The sequence below is a fragment of the Lagenorhynchus albirostris genome, chromosome 18 (assembly GCF_949774975.1).
Source record: "Lagenorhynchus albirostris chromosome 18, mLagAlb1.1, whole genome shotgun sequence".
Lineage (NCBI taxonomy): Eukaryota > Metazoa > Chordata > Mammalia > Artiodactyla > Delphinidae > Lagenorhynchus > Lagenorhynchus albirostris.
In genome coordinates, this window is record NC_083112.1 from 10,033,035 (window position 1) to 10,059,902 (window position 26,868).

Sequence of the window (26,868 nt, forward strand, 5' to 3'; positions counted from 1 at the left end):
CGCCGCCGCGCAGGTAGTGATGTCGCGAGATTTGGAGCTCGCGGGAAAACTTGTTTGTGAGTCCGGAGCGGAGGACGAGCGCGAGGGAAGTTCGAGTGTCGGACCCCGGGAACTCGGGCCGGCATGAGCCTCTGGGTGGACAAATACCGGCCCTGCTCTTTGGGACAGCTGGACTATCACAAGGAGCAGGCGGCCCAGCTGCGCAACTTGGTGAGTCGGCGGGACGGGGCGGGGAGAGCCGGAGGAGGCGAGGCCTTCGCTCTCCCGCTTCAGAAGGTGATGAATGCTGTGGAGAAAAGTAAAACTGGGACGAGGACACGGTGTGGGGGAGGGGCCTGTGCTTGTAAACCAAGAAAGTCTCCGTGAGGACTGTCATCTGAGCCGAAGCTTGAAGGAAGTGGGAGAGCCCACAGTAGGGAGCTCCGGGGCGAGGAGTGGAGCGGGTAGAGGGAACAGCAGGTGCAGAATGCCTGAGGCAGGAGTGTGCACAGCCCGTCACTCGGGAGGCCAGTGCGGCTGGCTAACCGTGGGCCAGCGGGAAGAGGAGTAGGAAATGGGGGAGTTTGGGGGTGGGAGGAAGTGCAGATACAGTAAATTTTAATAGAGTGAGATGGGAAGCCTTTGGAACGTTTTGAACAGAGAAGTGACATCATCTGACTTTTTAATAAACTTACTTAAAATGTCTTGGTGTCATTGCCCGCATTTACAAAAAGGAAGATATTGGGTTTATTAATTTCTAAGGTCATTTTTAATTCTAAACTATGTGGTATTAGGTTGTCCTTAAGTTTAATTCCTTAATGGAAGATTTTTCTTTTCCTGTCGCGATGCCTATTTTTATGTTGTAGCTGATAAAAGTATCTAATGGCAGTGCTTTGTGAAAAACAAACAAGTTTGTAGAGAGTGGAGATGGAAGAAGGGTCTTGAGTAGAAAAGCCACTTATCTACCCTTTTTAAGGGCCTAAAGTACCACTTCATGATGGAAGTGTTTTTGCTCAGCCCTCTGGGCTTCCAGTACCCATCTTTTTCAGAATTACAGGTACTATTTGTAAAGTTTCTTTTTTTTTTTCCAATGAGAAATTATAATAAAAGAACTCCATCCTTATATATGAAAGGCATTAGAAAAGTTGGTGGTGTTGTGAGAGTGAAGTGTTTTTTTAAACTCTCTTTTAAAATTATTGGTATTCCAATACTAATACTATACTAATTTTAAGTAAATCTATTAATTCAATATTTTATTTATTGTTAGTATTTAAAATACTGTTTAAATAAATCTAAATAAATGTATCCCATGGTTAAGACAATCAGAGTTAAAGCTGTTCTAAGAAAATGCAATTTATAAATGAATACAGCTTCATTTATAGACAAATTGCATTTTCTTACAATAGCTTCGACTTTGATTTTCTTAACCATGGAATATATTTTATATTCTATTGCCAGTTTTCTATTCTATAGAATTTGGAATAAATATTTGCACAAAAATTTAGTGTATTAGTCTTGTGTTAATAGATTTGGCTTTTCAAAAGTATTCACCTGTTTACCTTTGAATCTACAACCTAATAAAAGTGTGAAACATTTGCAGCATAACTTAATTTTGGTGAGATAGAAGTTTAAAAAAATGAAGGCTATATTTGTGGAGTACCTACTATTTTCCATGCGTTGTCTTAGATAAATAGTTCCTTTCCTTGACACTTTTTTCTTTCAGTGCCAGAGATAGATGAGTTTACAGAGTATTAAAATTCACTGTAACAAGCACTTCTGTTAAGATACTTATTTTCATTTTTTCTAAAACGGTTATTTATAAAACTTTTGCTCCACAAGATTTTATGCACCTGAAGCTAAGGTCTGTGTTCTTGTCATCTTTATAGCCTTCATAACACTGATCCCCAGACCTGACTGAGCATCACAATCACCTGGGAACGTTTTTTAAAAACAAACAATCTTGTTTTGAAATGCAACACTGTCAGCGTCCTACTCCATTCCCTTGCTCTTAATTTATAAAATTACACAGACCGACTTCCAACTCCCTGCATCTGCATTTCCTGAAGGCTTTCTCTTGCTGACACCTCTAAGAAGACTTGAAATGTCAGGGAATTAATGCCCTCTCTTTCTCTCTGTTCACTTTCCCAAGCCAGCAAAGGTTTGATGAGAGGTAGCGTATCATACTCCAGCTTCTCCACCCTTGGGTGGTTTAATAGTGTGGTGTATTTTGCACTGGCTTCAGGAGTATCCACAGCAGGATCACGCCCCAGATGCCCAGAGTGGTATTTAAGTTAACAACACTGTTGTTGGCTGCCTTCCTTCCTTGCTTTCCTGCTCCCCTACAAAGTTTTCCTTTACCTTCCAAATAAAACCAGATGCACTCGTTTCTTATCAAAGGGACTATTTGTAGAAGCCCAAACTACGACAGGCATCAGTCTCAGTTACTGAATCATAATCTTGTGGATGGGGTCCAGTAATTAGTCTTTTTATTAAAAGTTCTCTGGAAGATTCTGACAGTCAGCCAGGTTTGGGATTTCTTGCTTTCTATCATATAGTGTTGTATCTTACATGTACTGTGCTAGATATATAAGTTATGTAACATTAATCCCAGGGGGGTAATCAACATTTCAGAGTTAAAGATCTGTCTCTCTATACACACACACACACACACACACACACACACACACATTTTTGAAGTTTCATAGGTAGAGACACAAAATATTTGATACTTGAAAAGTAGTTTACTTCCACAGGTTGGGCAGTAGTTTGGGGAAAATGCCTTGTTCTTTTTTTTCCAGGTGCAGTGTGGTGACTTTCCTCATCTGTTAGTCTATGGACCATCAGGTGCTGGAAAAAAGACAAGAATTATGTGTATTCTACGTGAGCTTTATGGTGTGGGAGTGGAAAAATTGAGAATTGAACATCAGACCATCACAGTAAGCATTTCACTTTGAGGCCCTCCAAATATTTAGAGCAGGGATTTTCAGTCCTCATCATATAGGACCCTTTGCTGCCCAATGTGTGATTTAAGTAAGAATTTCACAGGTAATCCTGGTGTACAGGATTAAGAGTTGCTGATTTATAGACCTAAGTATTATAATCAGACAAAAGTTACATTACGTTAGAGAAGAAATATGAGCAACAGGAGACTTTGGGTAAGATGTAGGTGGTGGGATTCATTTCAGATTCAAATTAGTGTCAGCTGGAACTAGAACTCAAGTTTCTAAAGTTCATTGTTCTGAGAGCAGTAGTGGGTATGGAAAGGGAATGATTTGGAGAAAAATTTTAAATGTGGAATCTGGTGACTCGGGAAAGATTGGGCAGCTGACTGCCTGGGAGAGGAGACGTGAGGCTCTGGGATGTTCAGAGTTCCCATGATCTTGCCCTGGCTGTGTTTTGTAGCCTCATGCTATGCAATGCATTTTCATACTCTTTCCTTACTGACAGTGTTTAAGATCTAGCTGAAACGTATCCTCTTGGAAGTGCCCCCCCAACCCCGTTATAATTAATGTTTCCTCCTACAACCCATAGTTTATACTTTTTAGAGCATTACTTTGTTTTGCCTTGATCATAGTTATTTATACATCTTGACTCTGACAAGATTGTATTTGTTTTGAAGTTATATAGGGTAAATTTTATATTTTTGTAAGTTATACTTGACATGTGGCATTATATTAGTTTCAGGTATACTGCATAGTGATTTGATGTTTTTATGCATTATGAAATAATCACCACAATAAGTCCAGTTGCCATCATTTTTATGTTCTTCATAGCCTCTGGTATAGTGTCTTGCACATATTAGGCACTGAAAAAATGTAAACTGAGTGACTGGACAGTAGGTTGTGCTATTAATAGAATCTTTAGGAGAATAAATGGACTGTAGGCTAATGTGGATTAGCTTGTGTTTAGACACATTGAATTTGAGATGTTGGTAGTACATCCTGGTGGAAATTCTTTAAAATATGCAGGGACAAATTTATTAAGAAAGGTAGTAAGAAAACCTTATACATAATCTTATAAAAGGACAAAAAACAAGAGCTGATCAAATGGAAAGATGCATCATGTTCTCAGTAGTATTTAAAAGTATCTCTTCTCCCCATGTTCAGTATAAATTTTAGCGAAATTCCAATTAAAATGCAATTTATTTTTTTAATTGTATGAAGTGATCTTAAAGTACATTTCTGAGACTAGCTAAAATAATTATGAAAAAGAAGATTTGTGAAGTGGGACATGTGTTTATTAAACCATACTGTAAGCCTACTATAAGCAAAACAATATTGCTATGGCATTGGGATAGAGGATTACATCAGTGGAACTGAATAGAGAGCCCAGAAATATGACAGCCCAAGATCTATTTCACATCAGTAGGAAGAGGATTGGTCAGCAAAATGTGCTAGCATAACTAGTTACCAACCCAGAAGAAAATAAAGTTGAATCCCTATTACACATAATTTATAAATCCAGATCAATTAAAGGCTGAAATGGTAAAATAAATCTAAATTTCTTAGAATAGAATTTCTTAGACAGTATGAACAGTGTATGAGTCAGGAGCACCTTTTAATGAAAAGCATGGGAGCTGTAGAAGAAAATATATACTTGGGTATATATGAATTTTAAAAGTTTGTATGACAGTATACATAAGATCAATAGAAAAATGAAGGATTATAAAAAATATTTGAAAGGAATGTATTAGATAAAAGATTTTACAAAGTGACAATGGAAAAACAACCTGGTAGAAAACTGAATAAAAAATGGCCACAGGAGAGAAAGATAAACAGTCAGTAAACCTATGTGAAGATGTTTGACCTTTGTGATAGTTGAGGAAAAGCAGTAAGAGTCTAATAAACACATACATACATATAAAAATTTAGAGAACACATCATCTTCAATCCAGCAGATCTTTTATTGGGAATCTGTTACATAGATGTGAAAGCAGTGCATGAGACATATGCACAAGGATGTTAATTATGGAATTGTTTGAGATTGTAAAAAGCAAGAAACAAAATGCCCATCTGCATGACTGGCTTTGGGACATCCATGTTATGGTTGATATGCAACTATAACAGCCTATACCACTTGTCTGAGAAGGTTGTCTACATGTGTTGTTAAGGAAAAGCAAAACACAGAGAAATATATATGATTGCCTCTTTTTAAAACAATTTTTGCAAGTATGCTGACAGACTCTATGTAGTAATGTATTAGTATGTGTTTATTTTTGTGTGTTATCATGGAAAAGGCTGTGAAAGGACATAGGCAGATTGTTTACAACGATGATCTGATAACAGGGAATGGTTTGGAGATTACTAGAGGTAAAGGAGAAAAGTGATCACACTAAAAACAATGTGTGATATGACCCAATGTACGTAAAAACATGTATGTTTACATGCACCTTAAGAAAGGAATGGGGTTAATGAAGTTGAAGCATTAGTGGTGGTCATCTAAAGTTTTCTTTCTTTGGTAAACATAAATTGTTTACATAATTAAAAAGAATGAAATACAGAAAAGAGGAGAAATAGTCATGAATAAACATTAAAAAAAAAACTACTTTCTTTGTCCACAGACTCCATCTAAAAAGAAAATTGAAATTAGCACTATTGCAAGCAATTACCACCTTGAAGTTAATCCCAGGTAAGTTGCTACTACATAGAAATAAGCAATTTTAGAATAGTGATGTTCAGACTTTTTTTAAAGAGTAGAATGTTTTTTTGAAATAAAATTATGTATGGAAACTATATAAAATAGATAAAAGTGAAGCTGCCCTGTGTGAGACGGGGAGCCTAGAACCTTCCTTCTTTCCCTTCTCTTTGATACCCCCCCAAGTCAAATAATTTTAATTAAGTTTTCTTGCTCTACAGAGCTCTGTGCTTTACACAAAGTATTTTGCATAGTCAGTAAGTTTTTGTTGAATTATATTGACTCATTCAGAACTGGTGAGCAAAGTGTGTCTAAAAAGTTTGTAAATGCCTGAAAAAATATTTCAGAAAGTGAATTTGGGTTCCCATTTTCTTTGTTCCAGTTTTTTGATTAAAGGGTATTGTAGTCCATCAGCCACTGTGTGTATTCTCTATCATGAGATAATGACTAGGATCTTGTTGGGAGGCACATTGAAAACTCTTGCCACAGCAGTTACGTTCTGCTTAAGTAAATGATGTAGAAATAATTGTATTGGGCGTAAAGTTGGCTAAGCCTTCAGGGTTCTACGGGGTCTGATATGTTCTTGAAGGAGAACAGAATCAAGGACATCTTCAGGCAAAGGCAACTTTATGGGCAGTGGCACAGCAATGAGATCGAGCATCCCTTTCTAGACTGAATGGAATAAGAGGAAGAGAGTTTTAAGTTAATGTGTATTCAGTAGCAGGCACTGTGTGGGAAGCTTTACATGGATTATTTAGTCCTCAGAACAGCCCTAACAGACTGATATTATTTTTCCTAGGTATGTCAAAGAAAAAATTAAGGTTGGTGGGAAAGGGTCTGATCGTAAAAGTAGAGAGTGGTAATTCCATAGACAAAAGCGAATTATTTTAGATTCTGGACAAGGAAATGATTATAAAAGAAACACTGTACGTATATTGATCTAATAATATTGAATTGAGACAGACAATGGCTGTTTGGGAAAATAAACTAAAGCTGACTTCTGGGCTTCCCTGATGGCGCAGTGGTTGAGAGTCCGCCTGCCAATGCAGGGGACACGGGTTCGTGCCCCGGTCTGGGAGGATCCCACATGCCGTGGAGCGGCTGGGCCCGTGAGCCATGGTTGCTGAGCCTGCGCGTCCGGAGCCTGTGCTCCGCAACGGAAAAGGCCACAACAGTGAGAGGCCCGCGTAATGCAAAAAAAAAAAAAAAAAAAAGCTGACTTCTATGCCCTCTTTTTCTCTTTGAGAGTTCCTCTGTAGCAAGAATAGTCGGAGGGTAAGCTGTTTGTTTTTCAGGTGTTTTAAATTGACATTCAGCCTGAATTAACCAGGTGACTTATGTTGGTTTGTGAGGTGCAGGACTTAAGTGCTAAAGCAATGATATTGGTATAAATGACAGGTAATGCCTGTAAGTCAGCAGCTTACAGAGTACTGATTTGTGTACTAAACTTAATTTGCTTATCCCATCCCCTTGTGAAGACCCTGAATCAACTCTGCTTGTGCTGAGAGGGACTTGTCTAGGCTTGTTCTCTCTCAGACCTTTACTATTTTGGGGGTGGAGAAGAGGAACAGAGATTAAATTTCTGTTCCAAGGAGTTATTTTTATATTTTAAATTAGCTCTGACTAGGTATGAATTATAGTGGGTACAGAAGTATCAAAGTATTTGATAAGCTGTTGATAGCTATTGCTCTTCTTCTTTTTTTTTGCGGTACGCGGGCCTCTCACTGTTGTGGCCTCTCCCGTTGCAGAGCACAGGCTCCTGACGCGCAGGCTCAGTGGCCATGGCTCACTTTTTTTTTTTTGAGTCTTTTCCCTTTTCTTCTTGATGAGTCTGGCTAATGGTTTATCAATTTTGTTTATCTTCTCAGTAAACTTAATAAGAACATGCTTGGTGTTTTCAGTGATATTAACCAAATTGTAGTTGAGTATTGGAATATTTTTAGTATTTAATGACCCTAAAACACTTCACTTTTAAAGTTTTGTGAATGTAATAGGTGTTACTCAGTTTGATTAAAATTTTGATCACTTAAGGTCTTCAACATTCCTCGTACAATAACAGATTAAGAATAAGGGCATAATACTTTCTAAATATTTACACACATATTTACCACTATTTTTGTTTTGTATAGTGATGCTGGAAATAGTGACCGGGTAGTAATTCAGGAGATGTTGAAAACAGTGGCACAATCACAGCAACTTGAAACAAACTCTCAAAAAGATTTTAAAGGTATGTGATAAAAAGATTTCTTTTTATGAGGCAGACACTTAAATTACAAGCAGTGGGTATAAGAGAAAAATGTAGTGGGGAATGTCAATTCCATCCATTTAGCAAATATTTATTAACCTCTTGTTCTGTGCCAAGTACTATGCTACCTTTTTTTTTTCTTTAAATATGTAAAAGTGAACAAGAGAGACATGATCTCTGCTCCTGGGAGTTTATAGTCTAATAGAATTGAATTTTGGCAGAAAGAGAACTATTTGTGCCACCCATTTGTTACTTTAGAACTAGATAAGTAATGAAAAAATACTTAATTTAAAATAAGAAATTGCATGATTTAAAAATAATGGTTCTTAGAACCAAAGTGACATGTTCATTATCAAATGTTTAGCTAAACAAAAGAAAATTCATACCAGCTATAATCCCCATAATAGTTACTCTTAACATTTGCAGTATTATTTATGTGCATATATATGCGTATATTTTTACAGGAGATTTTTTGATAAATATGCCAATATTTAATGCTTTTGATATATTTTGCCAAATTCTTCATGTGAAAGAGGGTATAGCTCTGTGCTACCACCAGCAGTGTTTAGGAATGCCCATTTCTCTCTAACATTTATCAACACTGGATAATTATTTTTAATCCTTGTCTGTTTGAGTGGAGAAAATAAATTGTTTGTACTTTGTTTTTTTTTTAGTGAATGTGATGATTTTATCTTTTGTTCATTGCTTATTTTACTGTTTTGTAAATCACCTGTGCATATTCCAGTGTATTTCTTATCTTTCCTCCTCAGTCTGTACTTCAAAATAAATTAAAAAATTTTTTTTCAAATGCTCTCCTGTATCCATTAATGTAGTTTTATGATTTTTCTTCTTAGTGTTTAGTATTATATTACTGGATCTTTTAATGAAACTGCTTTGCCTTTCTGGAGTAAATGTCACTTGGTTGGGATGTGTTAATTTTTAAAATATGCTGCTGTTTTCTCACCTAGCAATGATTTATTTTTTTATCATTTTATTTGGTGCTATCCTTGTCAGATACTGGGATCAATCTCCTTGTCTTTATTTTTCCTGTTCTGTTCAATTTCGGTTCTAATTCCAAAACGTCTCCAAACTGTGAAGTGTTATCTTGGAAGGAATACTCATTTTATTATTTTCAGTCCAATGTTCTCTCAAACCTTATTGCATCAAGGTTCCTTAGCTCTTAGCCATGAATTGAGCCCTCTGAGTGCTGTTCTTAAATTGGCCCATGATATTTCCAGTGTGCTTTTGTGGGTGATTTGGGGTTCTCCTGTCCTAAAGGCTGTCAAAAACCTGGTGGATCCCAGCCACTTCCTCCCACACATAGTTTCTTGTTCTCACTTGCTCATATTTAGGGTTCTTAGGGACAACTTGTCACCTAGTTTTGATATAAATGTTGTCTTGGGTCTTGGAATCTTTACTTTTTCTGTCTGTTTTTATGGGAGAGATTCAAATGCTACAAATGCTACCACTGTCATCTTCTAGAAATAATTTAATACAATGAAAAATACAACAGTTGGATTCAGTCCCTACATACTATTCCTGAAGCACTTTAAGGACAATCCTTGATTATGACCAGATGGAATCTTATTATACAAGTAACCAGATGTCTTTATGCCTTATTTGCTGCATCTCTTGTGCCAGTGTTTTCCAAAGTGTATTCCTCAATGCTAAGGTGTTCTACAGAAATGTGCTCCTGAGATAAATTATTTTGGGTAAATGAAGCACATTATATCCTTGTCGTGGTGATTTCTACTGTGTATAAATATAATAAAGGCTGCAGTAAATTCTACAACAAAATAACCTCTTTAACTTTGTTTAGCCTAGTGTTTCTTAGGCTTGTTTGATCTTAGAATGTTTTAAAATAAAAATAAAAGAAATTATTCTCGCCGTACCTATAAGTTTTGCATGTCTTCTCCAAAGGGGAAAGTAGTATATTAGACTTATTATTTAGGATTTCACTCTGAATAATGAGGAGGAAGAGGAAGAGAAATACTTAAGTTAAAGTTTGTTTTGTTTTTCCTTGACTCAGTCGTGTTATTGACAGAAGTTGACAAACTCACTAAAGATGCTCAGCATGCCTTGCGCAGAACCATGGAAAAGTATATGTCCACCTGCAGGTTGATCTTGTGTTGCAATTCTACATCAAAAGTGATACCACCTATTCGTAGTAGGTGCCTTGCAGTTCGTGTGCCTGCTCCCAGCATTGAAGATGTAAGTCAAGTTAAACTTTTCAGGAAAAAATTTCACTTCAAATTCCATGCGTACTGTGTGTACATCCCTGTCATGTTTGTTTTTGTGAAAACATAGTGAGCTATATCAGTAATTTAGGAATAGCTATGGCCTGGATGCTAACTATTAGTATACGTATAAACCTATATATATATATATATATATATATATATATATGTGTGTGTAGTAAATACCAGATACCAATATATAGAAAATGTTCTTTCCATTAAATCATCTTTTACTTTAAACAAGTAATTATTGTGGATTTACTAAAGTAGGTAAAGGCTGGTTATTTAATGGCTTCTACCTTAACCTGATTTAACTGGCTTATGGAGGAGGCATGAGTATTCAGGAAATACATTTTGCAAGAAGATGATTTGGGAATACCTAGTCCCCTGTTAGGGGACCAAAGTTAGTCTGAAACATAATACATTTTTTTGTTTTCTTTATCATTCTTAGTAGCTGTCAGTAGAAATACCAGTTTCTCACAGGCAGTTTTCTGCTGTTTAATAGATTTGGGACAATTTTATGCAAAGTGGGGATAATATGTGACATTGTATTAGTTTCAAAGTAGTTAAAGTAACTTTATTATAAGTTTCACTTGTAAAAATTTTGGGGGTGATAGAGTTAAAAGTGTCTATAAAGCAGCAGCACTGCCAGGTTACACCACTCCCATGGGCACCATTCAGGTCTTAGTGCCTGAGTCGTGTGCACTTCAGCTTGTACGGCTCTACTTGGCAGCCTTGTGAGCAGTATCTTTGCCCCCAACATGAGACCCTTTGTCTCCAACTCCATGTTGCCTTGAGGAGGCTGTCAGGCTTGGAGCTGGGACCAGAGCTTCCTCCAGTTGCCCATCTAGCTGCTGCCTCTTCCTGACAGCTAGGCTAGACCCCTAGCCTCCTGCTGAAGGAGCAGTGGGTTAGGGTAGGGTAGTGACCAAAAAAAAGGTTGGGGAGGGTCTATAAAGATATTAACAGAAATTGTCTCAGTATGCTGTTTGACAGACTGCCCATTTTTGTTAATTATTTTGTTTGTAGATTTGCCATGTGTTATCTACTGTGTGCAAGAAGGAAGGTCTAAATCTTCCTTCACAACTGGCTCGTAGACTTGCAGAGAAGTCCTGCAGAAATCTCAGAAAAGCTCTGCTTATGTGTGAAGCCTGCAGAGTGCAACAGTGAGTGAAAGGGGGAAGTTACCGTGGGAAACATTTTGGGACATAAGCCCACTTTCATTTAATTTATTGTGTTCTCTTTTTGTCATGTAGATATCCTTTTACTGGAGATCAAGAAATCCCTGAAACAGATTGGGAGGTGTATCTGAGGGAGACTGCCAATGCTATTGTCAGTCAGCAGACTCCACAGAGGTAACCACTGTAAAAGATCACCATGAAAGTTTGGTCATTGAGATAGTACAGATATTCTAAGTTTTAGGTTAGCTGTTTTATGCTAATACCATGCCATTTAGAATTATAATTAAATCTATAATAGTACACTTATAAAGAAAAGGTAGGATTTAATTTTAGAAATTTAGTGGTTCAGAATAGTTTAGCATATGATATCATGGCTATTGGCATGTAAATGTGGAACTTCTACATAAATTAAAACAAATTTTGGAAGTTTTAGGTTTTTCCCAGAATCTTGGATGATTTAATATTAATACATAGCATGATGTGTCTAGCTTTCTAATATTGAAAATCACAATATGTAACTTTGTATTGATGTGTCATAGAAAGACCCTAGACTGTGGGTCAGACTTCTAGTTCTTCTACTGAGTTTTAGCTAAGTGTCCTTGAGCAGGTAACTTCATCTTAGAGCTTCAACTTTTTCATTTGTATAATGAAGATGTTATTATTTATACCAAGGATACTTGTACCTTTGTTATAAGAGCAGAAGAGATTGTGTGATAATGGATTGAGAACCAGAAGACCTGGTGCTCATGTGTGATGATAGGCTTTGTTAAGAATAATATTGTGTATATGCCATCAGTATTTAGGAAGTGTTCTGTGCGTATTTGCTGTACAGTTGTTTCTGTTTACTTCCTAGGTCTCTTCTTCAGTAGTAGACCATGCTGAGAGTACTTCAGCCACTGCTTGTTTGATTTATCATGACAGCTTTGATTGAGAAGGGCAGTCTGCTCTTCTCCAAATCAAGAGTGACAGTCTTAAGGCCCACTCACTACCTTTGGAACGTCTAGTGAAGGTCCCTTAGGCTCACTGAGACACAGTTTGCTACTATTTTTTGCCTGTCAGAACTGAGAAACCATCTTTGGACTTTAGAGAGGGTTGATTCTTTTAGGAAACAGACTAGACTGAATGCAACCACTGAAATGTAAGCTTCCCTGGTTTATGTGAAAATAATCATGAGAGGATTATACCATGTTTCTCTTCTTGTATGGTATATCTGATGAATTCTTATTTTTATAAGAAATTCTTCAAAGGAAATGATAATGTGTACTCTTGGGCTACCATATAGATTAGAGGAGGTGAATAGTCATAGATAATGGGTATGTGGTATTTGCATTGAATTCCTATTAATTCATTTATATTAGTTGAAGAAATTAATAGTTTTCGAAAAGTGCAAACGTTTTAGGTAGGTTCTTCAGAAAAGAAACCTTGACTTTAGGAAAAAATGTGCATTCCGTTCTGTAAAATATTGTCAATCAGTGAAGAAATTTCAGGCTTTAAAGAAATAAAATTCAAATAAAGCGTGTCTTGGGAGCCTTTTACTTCCATAAAATAATTCCACGCTAACAATGACTTTCTTGTTTTTGTTCTGATTTTAATGAAGAAAAATTGGCGGTAGTAGTTGAACTTTCCTGCTCTTAAGAGATTTAGGTACAGATGTTGCAGTATTTGACTATTTGACTATTATTAGATGTATTTTTAAGACTTCAGTTGATTATTACTTTACTTAATTATTCTAGCTGCTGCGGCCCTTTCCTCCAGTTTCCAAACAGGTTTTGACAGCTCATAAATGAACTTGTTCGAGTGCTGCTGTTGCCTATTTAGACTAACAGTTTTGGGAGTTGATGCCATTATGCTGTATAAAAAGAAATTTCTCTTAATTTCAGAAAACCTTGGAGCTGTGCAGAAATACTGGGATGGCTAGTGTCATTCTGAACATTGGTCCACACAGTACCAAATGGCTCCTTCTGATTTTTGACCCCTTAGTCTTGATTCTTGTTTGACCTATCTTAGAAAATTCATAATTTTCTAATTTGAATAGCAGCTAATATTTAGTGAGCAATTATTATATCATTTTAGAAAAATGAACTGAAATTAGGATAAGCTTCCATAGGTGTATCTTAAGTATGATAAGCCATTTAAGAAAATGTCTGTATTGGGATGTTTAATTCGTAAACTAAGACAGTACAGAGGAAAAATTACCTCCTATTTTTATCACAGAATATTGTTTTGTTTTGTATAGGCTCCTTGAAGTTCGTGGGAGACTCTATGAGCTTCTGACTCATTGTATTCCTCCTGAAATAATAATGAAGGTATCCTGATTTCAAATTTTGAACTGTTTATAACCATAAAACTTGGACTTTGTGTGATCTCAGGGCTTTTGCTGCACTAAGATACATTGTCACTTCTTTCTGTCCAGCTCATTAGTTCAACAGATATTTATTGAGCTTCTGGTGCTTCAGGCACCTTTAGGGGTGTGTTGAAGGGGACGGGTGGGCCTGCCTTCAGAGAAGTTGCATTTTTGTGGGGTGAAATGGGAAACGAAGCAAGAGGATTTCAGAATGTTCCAGGTGCCACAAAGGAAGTAACAAGGTGAAATGGTAACAATGGAGGGCAGGGTTATGGAAGGTCAGTGATGGCTTCTGTGAGAAAGGTATGTTTAAACTAAAACTTGAAAGATTAAAAGAAGGGAACCATATAAGTAGCTGGGGAACAAGTATTGCAGACAGCAAGGCCCAGTGCACTTGAGTAATGAGGTTAAAGAAGGAGGCAGAGGGATATTGTAAGACACAGTTTTAGGGCTGATCTAAACCTAATCAACTCCCCAGCTGGATAGATAGGCTGACTGTTAGATTTTAGGGAACACACTGTTTTTTTGTTTGTTTGTATTTATTAAAATTACCTGGTAATCCTTACATGAAAAAATTCAAATGATACCAAATATACAAAGAAAAAAGTGAAGCTCCACACTCTGTTTCCATAAGACCTCTTTTCTAGTCACATAGAAATAAGCGCATATATGTGTGTGTTTCACAAAACTTCAGTGTCCTGTGCTGTTTGTTTTTTTTTCCCCTTCTTTTTAAAAATTCAGCAGTGTAGTATGGTTGCTGTTTCATGACAGTACAGATTTACCTTATTCTTTTTAGTGGATGGGTGGGATTTCATTATATGACTATACCACAGTTTTTGGATATGACCCCTGTTGGTGGAGCTTTAGGTTGTCTACAGATTATTATAATTAATAATGCTACGGTAAGCATCTTTGTACTTATATCTTTGCACCCTTGTACATTTAAATATTTAGAGTTGGAATATGAAAGATAACTATCACATTTTTACATTATAGAATGGTATGTACTTTTGGATGAAGTCTGCTGGTCCATCAGAAATAAAAAAAGAACATACTTAACTTAAGTTTTACTTCCTTTTTGAATGAGAGAAATAAAGCATTTTCAGCTAATATTTTTTAAAAATGATTACTTTTTTAATTACTAGTTATCTTTCTTTAGGGCCTTCTCTCAGAGCTTTTACATAATTGTGATGGACAACTGAAAGGGGAAGTGGCCCAGATGGCAGCTTACTATGAACATCGTCTACAGCTGGGTAGCAAAGCCATTTATCACTTGGAAGCATTTGTGGCCAAATTTATGGCACTTTATAAGAAGTTCATGGAGGATGGATTGGAAGGCATGATATTCTGACATCAGTAATTCTTCCTAATATTTCTCAGTATCAGCATTTACATTAAATTTATATTGGAAGAGCTACAGGTAAAATAAACTAACTTTACTTAATTATGTCTTATTTGTGGTTTTTGTAATAATTCCTCTGAATTATTAATCATTATTCTCTAGGTTAAATAATTGCTCCTGTACTATTGAAGTGTATTGAAAGGATACAACTAGAAACTTTAGAGTCTAGGAACATGATTTTAATTTACTTTAAAAATTTGTTTTCCAAGTATACAGTGTTGATCCTCTCATTTCTGTATACTCTCTCACCTGCTGGAGGAAATTTACACATAAGAAAGCAGGGATTGTTTTCTATCCTTCAGATGACCATTTTTGGCCACAGGTACATAAATTTTTGCTTGGCAAGTCATTACGTTTAATCATTTTTTCCCTCAACCAAGAATTATATTTTTGCAGGAAATATAGGAATTAATTTTGAAATGTAATAGCATGGGTGTGGAGAAAATTGCACATACCATTTCTGTTGAAACTGTAGAATTCCAGCTTTTATTTTCAGTGATTCAGATAAGCATGTTTTCATTAAGTACTTGAAGACTGCTGAAGAATATGCATCACGTAGTTCTGAAGCAAAGGTATATTACTGTTGAAATTACTCTTTGAACAAGTATACTGTTGTATTATTGGTCCTGTCCTTTGGAGCATTTTTTAATTCAGGAATTTGGTTCATGGAACAAAGGCTTTGCTTGACAGAAGTTTATGACAGGCTCTGTATAAGAATATTAGTAAGACCTGCTCTTATAGCCGTTGGTGATAAACAATCAGGAAGTGTTTGATTGACAAAGACACAACTACACACACACTGAAAAACCTAAACCTGGGAAACTGTTCAGGTTAAGATAAACGATTGTTGCCTTTTTTGTGGGGTGGCAGGTGTGGTACTAGTTAGGTCCCAACTGGAAGTCTCAGTCCTGGGGGCTACATGTTAGGAGGGATATTGACATTCTAACAGAACTAGGAAAATGAGGTTTGGAAGAGCTAAGACTGCTTTAATTTGGAAAAAAGGAAAGTTAAAAAATATGTTAACTCTTCCAGTGTTTAAAATGATGCACTTGGAAGTATGAGTGGTCTTATAAATTATGTTTCTCTAAAGCAGTGCTTCTCAGAGTGGAATCCCTGGCATCACCAGCATCACCTGGGAACTCAGAAATGCAAACTCTCAGGTCTCATTCCAGGTCTGCTGAATCAAACGATCGGGATAAGCCTCAGCAGTCTTTGTGTTGTACCACCCCTCCAAGTGATTCTGATGCACGCCTCAGTTTGAGAACAACTGCTCTAGAGAGGGTAGACTTAGGATCAATGGATGTAGGTTGGAGAGAGGCATTTTAGTTCCCTATGAAGAAGAATTTTTTAACTGCAGCTATCTTAATAATGGTATGGGAGTCTTGAAAGCTCCTTAGAAACAACAGGTGTTCAGGTGGAGAACTGATGAATAACGAACTGCTTACTACATGGTAGGCATTGCACTGGGTATGTGTACTATTTCATTATAACCTTACCACTCTGTGAAGTATTATTTCTGAGCTATGAATAAGAAACTTGAGATGTAGAGAAATGAAGTATAATTCATACAATAAAACATATCCATTTTAAGTCTGCAGTTTGATTTTTGACAAAGGTATTCAGTGTAACCATCATCCCAATCAAGATACAGATTCCATCACCCTGAAAAATTTCTTCCATATCCCTTTTGCAGTCAGCCCACCCCTACCCCAACTCAAGTGACCATTGATCTGCTTCCTGTCATTATAGATTAGTTTTGCCTGTTCAAGAATTTAGAGTCAAATACTGTATGGTCTTTGGTTAAGGCTTCATTCTCTCAGAATTATAACTGAGATTCGTCTATATTGTTGCATATTTCATTAATTTCTTTAATGTTCATTGATCAGTGTATGTTTATATACACTTTTACAACCCATTGACTTGTTTATGGACCTTTGGGTTTCCAGGATTTGTTTAGTATGAATAAAGTTGTTCTGAATATTTTGGGAGTCATTTTGTGGACATATGTTTTCACTTCTCTTGAGTAAATACATAGGAATGGAATAATTAGACCTAAGATAGGTGTCAGTTTAACTTTTAAGAAGTCACCAGATTCTCAAAGTGTACCATATTATATTCCTACCAGCATTGTATGGGCATTCTAGTTGTCTCTATAAAATTGGTTTAATTGATTTTCTATATTGTCTGTTTTATATTTCATTGATTACCTTTTCAATCTTTATTAATCCCATCCTTCTTCTCTTGATGTAGTTTGCTCTTATTTTTCCAGAGTCTTAAAATGGATGTTTAGGTAATTGATTTTAGACCATTCTCTTCTATCATTTAAAATTACAAATTTTACCCTGAATACTGATCTAACTTCCTCTTACAGATTTTGATATCTTGTGTTTTCATTTCCATTTAGTTCAAACTATTTTTCAGTTTCACTTGAGATGTTTTTCTTTGACCAAATGATTACTTGGAAGTGTGTTGTTTAATTTCCAAATGATTGAAAATTTTCAGATATATTTTAAAGGCTTCTCTACCCTTGTTAATTTTCTGTCATTTACTAAGAGGAATATTGAAATCACTAACTGTATTTATGGATTTGTCTAATTTAGTTTTTTTGGGTTTTCATGCATTTAGAAGCTCATTAGGTGCATAAAACTTTAGGATTGTTATGTCTTCCTGATGAATTGACCCCTTTATGAATGCTCCTCCTGATTTCTGGTAATATTCCTTACTCTGAATCTATTTTATCTTATATTAATATTACCACTCCAGCTTTCTTTTGATTAGAGTTTGTATGGTAGACATATTTCTTATAGCTAAGGTCTGCTAGCATTCTCTCAGTTTTGATTATCTGGAATGTACCTATTTTGTCTTCACTCACAGAATTCTAGGTTCATTTAAAATTTTTATTATTTTTCCCCTAGCACTTCAAATATTTCATTCTGCTACCTTCTGATCTCTATTATTTCTGATGAGAAGTTAGCCAGTAGTAACATATGATTGTTCACTTTTACATGATACATTACTTTCTTCTTGATGTTTTCAGTATTTTTTTCTTTGCCTTTTAGCAAGATGACTATGATGTAACTAGTTGTAGTTCTTTGTGTTTATCTTACTTGGGCTTTGTTTAGTTTCTTGGATCAGATTATTATGAGTAATATTAGTATTATAGTATCAATTTAGGGAATTTTTTTGCCATTATTTATTCAAACCTTTTTTTCTGACCTTTTTTTCTCATCTACTTTGAGACTCCTTTTACTTATATCCCGGAATACTTGACATTGGCCCACAGGTGGCTGATTCTCTGTTCATTTTTCTTTAGTCTTTTTTCTCTGATTTCTTTGGCTTGGATAATTTTATTGATAAATCTTCAAACTCGCTGAATCCTTCTGCCATTTCATATCTGGTATCTCATCTAATTTATTTTTCACTTTAGTGTTCGTACATTTTAACTCTAGAATTTCCATTTTGTTCTATATAGTTTCAATGTTTCTATTACGATTTCCTATTTTCTGTCTCCTTGTTAGCATGTTTTCCTTTAATTCTTTGAACATGTTTGTAATAGTTGCTTTGAAGTCTTTCCTGAACCCAGCATCTGGTCCCACTCAGTCAGTTTATATTGACTGCTTTTTCCCTTGTGTATCATTATACTTCTTCCCCCTCCCCCTACACCAATGTGTGGTAATTTTGTGGCTGAAAACTTTAATTTTAGATAATATATTTTAGTAACTTTGGATTCTCTTTTGGTTTTCTGATTTTTTTTGTATGTTTTTTGTTTGTTTCCTAGCTTACCTATACTTAAACTCTGTAATTTATCTTCCTTGCATTGTGCTGCCACTGATGTTTCTACTCAGTTGTTTTTATTTTAGCCTGGCTTCATCTTTCTGTCTGCATAGCTTAGTAGTCAACCCAACGATTTGGGTGGAGTGTGAACTCAGACATCTTCAAGTTGAGACTTTAAGTCTGCTGAGCTGTGTGTGAGTTGAGGAAAACATTCAAGGTTGCAACCAGTTCTCAGTATCCCTTGGTTTTCATTTTTCCACTTAAGCGGTCGGTCAGGTATGTGTGAATTAAGAGTTTGTCTTAGCCACTGTGTGGCTCTTTCACTTCTAGGATCTCTCAGTTCACTATCTGATTGATTTCTTAGTGGCCATGAACTGGACTTGCAACTTTGGTTTAGCAAAGCTATGGGTTTTCCTTGTTCCCAACTGTTAATTCAGTCTAATACTCTGGCTGCAACTAGCCTTAAACTTATAAAGGTACAGTTTTTACTGAATAAGTGGTAGGTACAAGGTAATAATACCAAGTATAGAAAGTCATGGAGTTGCTACCATTTTTGTCCAAATCTAGTTTTTTAACAATAAACATTTTTCAAATTTGTTGTCTGATTTTGATCAATTTTCAGTGTCATGATTGGTTATTTTTTGACAATTTTGTCTGTTTTTATACTTTTCTGTGGAGGGAAATTACTCAATCTCCTCCTGTTTCAATTAATAGAAGTAGCCCTCCACTGACTCATTTCTTCATTGCTTTTTTTGTATATGCAAATTTCAATCTGATGTAATTTTCCTTTACTCTGAAACAGGTTTAGCTTTTCTTGTGGGGCAGATCTTCTGGTGAATTCTCCCAGGTTTTTGTTTTTGTTTTTTGGGGGAGGGGGGTTTGGCCTAAAATGGCTTTATTTTGCATTCTTTTTTGAAAAGCATTTTTAATGGGTATAAAATTGTAATTTGACAGTTGTTTTTCTTTCTGTATCTTAAAAATACAGTTTTGTGTTTCAGTTTGCATTGTTTCTGAGGAGACGTCTGTATTCTAATTTTTTTCCTATGCGTTTTTTGTTTTATTTTACTTCCTGTGGCTCCTTGTAAGATTTACAACTTCTCTTTATGGCCAATTCCAGCAGTTTAAGATGTGTCTTGGCATGATTTTTCTTTGTGTTCATACTGCTTTATACTGGCTTTACATTTGTTTCAGTTCTTGGATTTGTGGATTTGTGTTTTTTATCAAATTTAGGAAAATTTAGCCATTTTCTTCATTATTTTTCTGCCCTCTCCTCTGAGACTCTAGTTACATCTCTGACTTCATGATAGTGCCCGTAAATCACAGGGTTTCTATCTTTTTCCCAGACTTTTTCTCACCGTCCTTCAGTTTGAATAGTTTCTGTTGCCTTTAAATTCACTAACCTTTTGCACAGTCTAACTTGCTTTAAAGATCATCCAGTGAAACCGTCTTTCTTTAAACAGTGTTGAACTTTGTTTTCACAGGCAGTTATTTGATTAGCAGCTTGATCCTTTTCATGCTTATTTTTAACCTCTTTTAGGGTGTGCCTAGAGTAGTCTTTATCCCTAGTTGAGCTTTACAGCTGTGGTTTGATCTTTCTAGTGTTGATCGAATGCCCCAGAGATCATTGAGGAGCTACGTCCTGGGTCACCAGAACTCACTGTCTTCCAGCCCTGTGTGAGCTCTGGTAATTATTCAGCTTAGTTTCTAGTAGGTCTTTCCCCAGTAGTTTTTTTGTTGTTGTTTTTTTTCTCTCTGCCTGGCTTTGTGGAGTCATACTCAATGTATATGCTTAGTAATCAGCCAAGGATGCTTAGTAATCAGCCAAGGATGCAAGGCAACCATTATGCAGATTTCTGTTGCACTTTTTCTGTATAATTCTCCTCTTTTCAGATCTCTGCATGCATGTTCAGCCACCCCAGTCTCTGAATTTTGCTCTCTTCTCCTCAACTCATTGTTGTCACAGTTGTCTGCCTGGGTTTGCCCTTCCTACCCTGTAGGCTGGAAAGTGCCTCTAGGCAGAAATCAGGGGTGATTTTAGAGTTTACTTCCTTGGTTTCTTTTCTTTAACGTATCACAGCATTGCACTACCTGCTCCAGTGTCTGATGTAGCATTCCTTTTATGTTTTGTCTCGTTTTCTAGTTGTTTACAATGGAGGGCAAGTCCAGTATCAGTTACTCTTTTTTAACTGGCAGTAAAAGTCTTGATGTCAGGATTTTAAATGAAGGCCCCGATTCCTGGGTGTGAATCACTATCTTACGTAGTTCTTTAAAAATGTATGATTTACATTTTTCCCCCCAGCTTTATTGAGATATAATTGATTAACATTGTGTAAGTTTAAAGTGTACAATGTGTTGATAGATACACTTACATATTGCAAAATGATTACCACCATAGCATTAGCAATACCTCCCATCACATCACATCATTACAATTTTATTTTTGTGGTGAGAGCACTTAAGATCTACTCTCGTAACTACTTTCTGGTATGTAATACAGTATTATTAATTATAATCAACATGCTGTATATTAGATCCCCAGAACTTATTCATCTTAAAATTGGTAGCTTGTACTCTTTGACCAGTGTATCCCCATTTCCCCATTGACCAGCCCCTGTTAACCACCATTCTATTATCTGTTTCTATGAGTTCGGCTTTTTTAGATTCCACATATAGGTGATAGCATGTGGTATGTTTCTTTCTCTTGTTAATTATTTCACTTAGCATAATGCCCTCAAGGTCCATCCATGTTGTCACAGATGGCACTGTTTTCATCTTTTTCATGGCTGAATAATAATTATGTGTGTGTGTTTGTGTATGTATGTATATCACATCTTTATTTGTCCATAGATGAACACTTAGGTTGTTTCCATATCTTGACTGTTGTGAATAATGCTGCAATGAACATGAAAGTACAGATACAGGCTTCATATCTTGTTTTCATTTACTTTGGCTAAATACCCAGAAGTGGTGTTACTGGATCATATGGTAATTCTATTTTTAATTATTTGAAGAATCTCCATTTACATTTAGAGTAATTATTGACAGGTAAGGACTTATTAATGATATCTTATTAATGGTTTTTTGGCTGTTTTGTAAGTCCCTTGCTTTTTTCTTCTGCTGCTGCTTCTTTGTGAATTGATGGTTTTCTGTAGGGGTATGTTTTGATTCCCTTTTCTTTATCTTTTGTGAGTCTCCTATAGATTTTTGCTTTGTGATTACCATGAGGCTTACATAAAACATAGATATAACAGTCTGTTTTATTAACAACTTCAGTTGCACACAATAACTATCCTTTTACTCCCCCTTCCTCTTATGCTTTTGATGTCACAATTTACCTGTTTTTATACTGTTTATTCATTAACAAATCATTGTAGCTATAGTAATTCTTATACTCTTGTCCTTTAACCTTTGTACAAAAGTTAAGTGGTTAACACTTAACCGTATTACAGTATTAGGGTATTCTGAATTTGACTGTGTACTTATTTTTACCAGTGTTCAGTACATTTTCATATTACTAATTAGTGTTTCTTCATTTCAATTTGAAGAACTCCTTTCAGCATTTCTTATAATCAGGTTAGTGGTGATGAATTCCCTCAGCTTTGTCTGGAATAGTCTATCTCACCTTCATTTCTGAAAGACAGCTTTGCCACATAAAATATTTTTGGTTGGCAGTTTTTTTCCTTCAGTGTTTTGAATATATTATCCCACTCTGTCTTGACCTCTAAGGTTTCTTCTTAGAAAATTGCTGATAGCATTACGGGGGTTGCCTTGTAAATGCAAGCTTTTTTCCGTTAATGCTTTTAAGATTCTTTCTTTGTCTTTGATATTTGACAGTTTTATTATAGTGTGCCTTGGAGAGAATCTCTTAGTTGGGTGACCTATGAGCTTCACGAACTTGGATTTCCAAATCTCTCCATGGACTTGGGAAGTTCTTAGTAATTATTTCTTTAAATAAGCTATCTGCCCCCTTCTCCCTCTTTTCTAAATCTGGAACTTCAGTAATTTACAAACTGGTCCTTTAGATGATATGTCATAGATTATGTAACTTTCTGTACTCTTTTACATCTTTTTTCTTCGTTCTTCTCTGATTTTGTAATTTCTGAGTTCTTTCTTCAGTCTTACAGATTTTTTTCTTCTGCTTGATTCATTCTGCCATTGATATTTTCTATTTCATTTTTCATTTCATTCATTGTATCCTTCAGCCCCAGAATTGCCATTTGGTTCCTTTTTATGACTTCTGTCTCTCTGCTAAACTTTTCTTCTTCTTTTTTTTTTAATTGAAGCATAGTTGATTTACAGTATTGTGTTAGTTTTAAGTGTACAGCAAAGTGATTCAGTTACATATGTATTTTTTTAGATTATTTTCCATTATAGGTTATTACAAGTTATTGAATATAGTTCCCTGTGTTATACAGTAAATCCTTGTTCCTTATCTATTTTATGTGTAGTAGTTTGTATTTGTTAATCCCAAACTCCTAATTTATCCTTCTCCCCTCCCTTCCCCCTTTGGTAACCATAAGTTTGTTTTCTGTGTCTGTGAGTCTGTTTTGTATATAGATTCGTCTGTACTACTTTTTAGATACTACATACAAGTGACTTCATATATTTATCTTTGTCTGACTTCACTCAGTATGATATTCTCTAGGTCTATCCATGTTGCTGCAAATGGCAATATTTCATTCTTTTTTATGGCTGAGTAATATTCCATCATATTTATATATTTTTTATATATATATATATATCATATATATATATGCCACATTTTCTTAAGCCAATCATCTGTTGATGGGGATTTGGGTTGTTTCCGTGTCTTGGCTATTGTAAATAGTGCTGCTATGAGCATTTGCTAAACTTCTTATTTTGTTCCTTTATTGTTTTCCTGATATGGTTCATTTGTCTTTCTGTGTTTTCTTGTACCTCATCAAGCTTCCTTAAAACTTGAATTCTTTATTGGGTAAATCACAGATCTCCATGTCTTTGGGTTTGGTTACCAGAAGATTACTGTGATCCTTTGGTGGTGTCCATGTTATCTTGATTTTTCATGTTCTTTGAACTTTTGCATTATTTCTTTACTTCTGAAGTAGCAGTCACCCCCTCAAGGCTTCACTAACTGCTTCTGGGAGAGAGATACCTCCCATCAGCCTTATTAGAGATTCTGAGGCTATCTTAGACCCTTTTTGGAGTATACCTCCTCCATGCTTCTTGCTCCCTCTTGTGGCAGAATTCTTAGGCTTTATGCCTTCTCTGGATCCGTCAATGCACCAGGCTGAGTGAGTGCTGACAGCCTCTCTTTTGTTTCCCACAGGTGGTGCTTAGGGTCAAGTTTGTGATCTCTCCCTGGCCTGCAGATTTGGCCAGCATATGTGCATGCTCACTATCTTCCAAAGCTTATTCTTGCTGCCACCGTCGGGAGCACACGCAGGGAGCTGACCACAAGATGGGGAGTTTGTAGGTGAGGCACACAGAGTGCTTGAGGTTCCCGTGAGCCAGTTGTGATCCACTGGTAATGCATTCCCAGCAGCTGTTGGGCAGGTTCTTGGTGGAATTCACGACACAGTTAAGATCTGTGCCTCTTACTGTCCTTCAGTAGTTGTATCTGCCACTCTCCCCACTTATTCTTGCCCACAGTCACGTAACTCATGATTCTATACTCTGGATGGAGCAAGAGAGAAAGGAGCCCCTTTGGCATGTTGTGTACAGCTGGGGCAGCGGGGTGTTCACTCACATGCTTTCCCTTTCTTCTGTGGGATAAATCACTGTGAGGAAGATCTCTCTTGGCCCTAAGCTGTGCCATCCCTCGGTGGAGGGGTGATGTGGGTAAAGTCAAACTGTCCCTCTTACCTCCTCCAATACATCCAAACTTTTTTTTCCTCCAATGGAATTCTGGGACTTCTCTGGAAACCTGAACTTTTGCAAAGTCTCTCTTGTCCTTGAGTGAATGTCTAAGTTGGTGTTCTCAGGGGCTCCTAGATGGTGGTTGAAAGAGGCTGGGGCCAGTTTATAGGCCATGACAGGGTCCACATCGGGGACTGAGGCCTGTCTCCCTATTACCTGATGGATGGCTGGACGAGACTCCTCCCGGGTCCCTTGGCTTATGGTGCTGGATTCCGCAACTTCCTGAAAGGGATTTCTTTCCATAGGTGGATGCCAAATTTTATTGTTGGTGGGAAGACAAAGATGAGGTACATCTTAAGCTGCCATGATACTGATGTCACTCCCCTTTGATTTTATGTTTTTATAATATAAATTAAATTTTGTTCCTAAGGTTTGAAGTTGTGTAATATGTGTCACACACACAAAAAAAACCTCTTGCTGTGGTTTTTCCTTAAGTACTGTGTTATACTTTGAGTTATAGAACTGAGTAATAGGAATTTAAATGTTATTTCCAAATTACAGCCCTCCAAATCATGAAACACATTTCTTAAAAATTACAGAATCAACCCTTAGCAGCCATTTTCTTTCTACCTAGTTCTCAAGAAAGACATAATCATTTCATATTTTTCAAATTGATGAACTAAATTTTATTAGCTATTTGCCCCTTGGTTTCTTTCCTGTTTACAATTCCAATAGAAATTTGGAGTGTTATCATGAGATGCTGTTTATCGGTTTGATTGTGGTATGAAAGACATAATAAATTACTTTCCTCTCAGTAAAGGAAAGTGGTCCCTACAAACCTTAACTCTCATTTAAATTACAACCTAATGCTGGTTACAAACACTGCATGGTACCTTTGTGGCTTGGTACTTTCTGTGCCTGTTTCAGCTCTTTTGATGAGCTGATCGCCTACTGAAATTACCTTCTCTGTAGATAGCAGCATGAGAAACTTTAGCAACTTCCTGAAGTGCGGCTGTACAAAATAATCACTAGAAGTAGGCATGGAAAAAAGTTCTTCGTCTTTATGTGGGACACTGTGTTAGATTCTTTACAGGCATTCTCTCACTTAATTCTCTTAATGATCTTGAAGTTGGCCATTATTATCCTGTTTTACAGGTGAAGAAACTGGATCCAGGCAGTTGAGCACAGACTGCCCTCAACTACATTCATAGCCACCAACCAAGAAATAGGCCCTCAGTACTACCCAGCAAACTCACATTTCTCAGATCCAGTCTCCACAGTGCCTTTTCCAGAACTTCATTTAGAGCAGATAACCTTATATCCTTACCAGCCAGCTACCAAAACCAAATATGTATGCATCCTATATTACTCTATGTTCATTTGTTTGTATCCAATTTACTCTGTGTGCATTCATATTTTCTCTTGATGAGACAGAGAAGCTGCTCATCTGTTTTTAATCCTGAGCCTTGGATTTCACCAATTTTAGCCTGTCCCTCAAAACCTATGATGTCCCTTTGTCCTTGTCTCTTTTGTCCTCAGTCCCTCTCTCAAAATTGGATTGTTGCTTTGGTTTTTATTTTCCTAATGTCATCTTATTAAAGTTTCCAACATACAGAAAACTGAAAAAAAAGTGACAATGAACATTCATGCTGGTATTTTACAGTGAACATTTAACTGTATTTGCTTTATCACATATCTACCCATCACTCCAGTCTTTAGTCATCTTATGTTTTTGCTGCATTTCAAAGTAAGTACGTTTTCTCCCAGCCTGTTAGCATGTATATCATTAACTAGCCAGTTTAATAAGGCAAGAAAAATGCATAACAGGCATAAGGAAACAGAAGGATGGAGGAAAATTGTTTTTTTAGCAGGTGAAATTATTGTTTACCTGAAAAATCCTAAACAACAATTCTTTTAACAAATTAGTGAATTTAGCAGGCTCGCATGATATAAAGTTAATATACACAAATTAATTGTATTTTTATATAAACAAGTAAATTATTGGAAAATAAAGTTTAATTTACAAATACAATGCTAAAATAATTAGTAATAAGTTTAAAAAACAATGCTTAAGACCTGTACATTGAAAATAAATCATTGTTAAAAGAAGGTAAAGAACGTGTATAAATGTAATGATATATCTTGGGTAAGTTGAGTGCATAAAATGATATAGGTGTAGGCTATCTTTACACAAAGGTTAGATGAGAATGATTTTTGAATTGTTGAAAGAAGTCAAC

At 36.1% G+C, this 26,868-nt stretch overlaps 1 protein-coding gene across 1 annotated transcript; it reads left to right on the forward strand.

Moving 5' to 3' along the window:
- The first annotated feature begins 7 nt into the window (after positions 1-7).
- On the forward strand, positions 8-26,175 carry RFC3 (replication factor C subunit 3). The gene is made up of 10 exons (XM_060128817.1): positions 8-210; positions 2,778-2,915; positions 5,540-5,607; positions 7,743-7,840; positions 9,888-10,069; positions 11,125-11,261; positions 11,352-11,450; positions 13,513-13,582; positions 14,780-15,040; positions 25,787-26,175. The coding sequence occupies exons 1-9, from the start codon at positions 124-126 to the stop codon at positions 14,969-14,971; spliced, it is 1,071 nt and encodes a 356-aa protein (XP_059984800.1). The 5' UTR covers positions 8-123; the 3' UTR covers positions 14,972-15,040; positions 25,787-26,175.
- Positions 26,176-26,868: the final 693 nt, after the last annotated feature.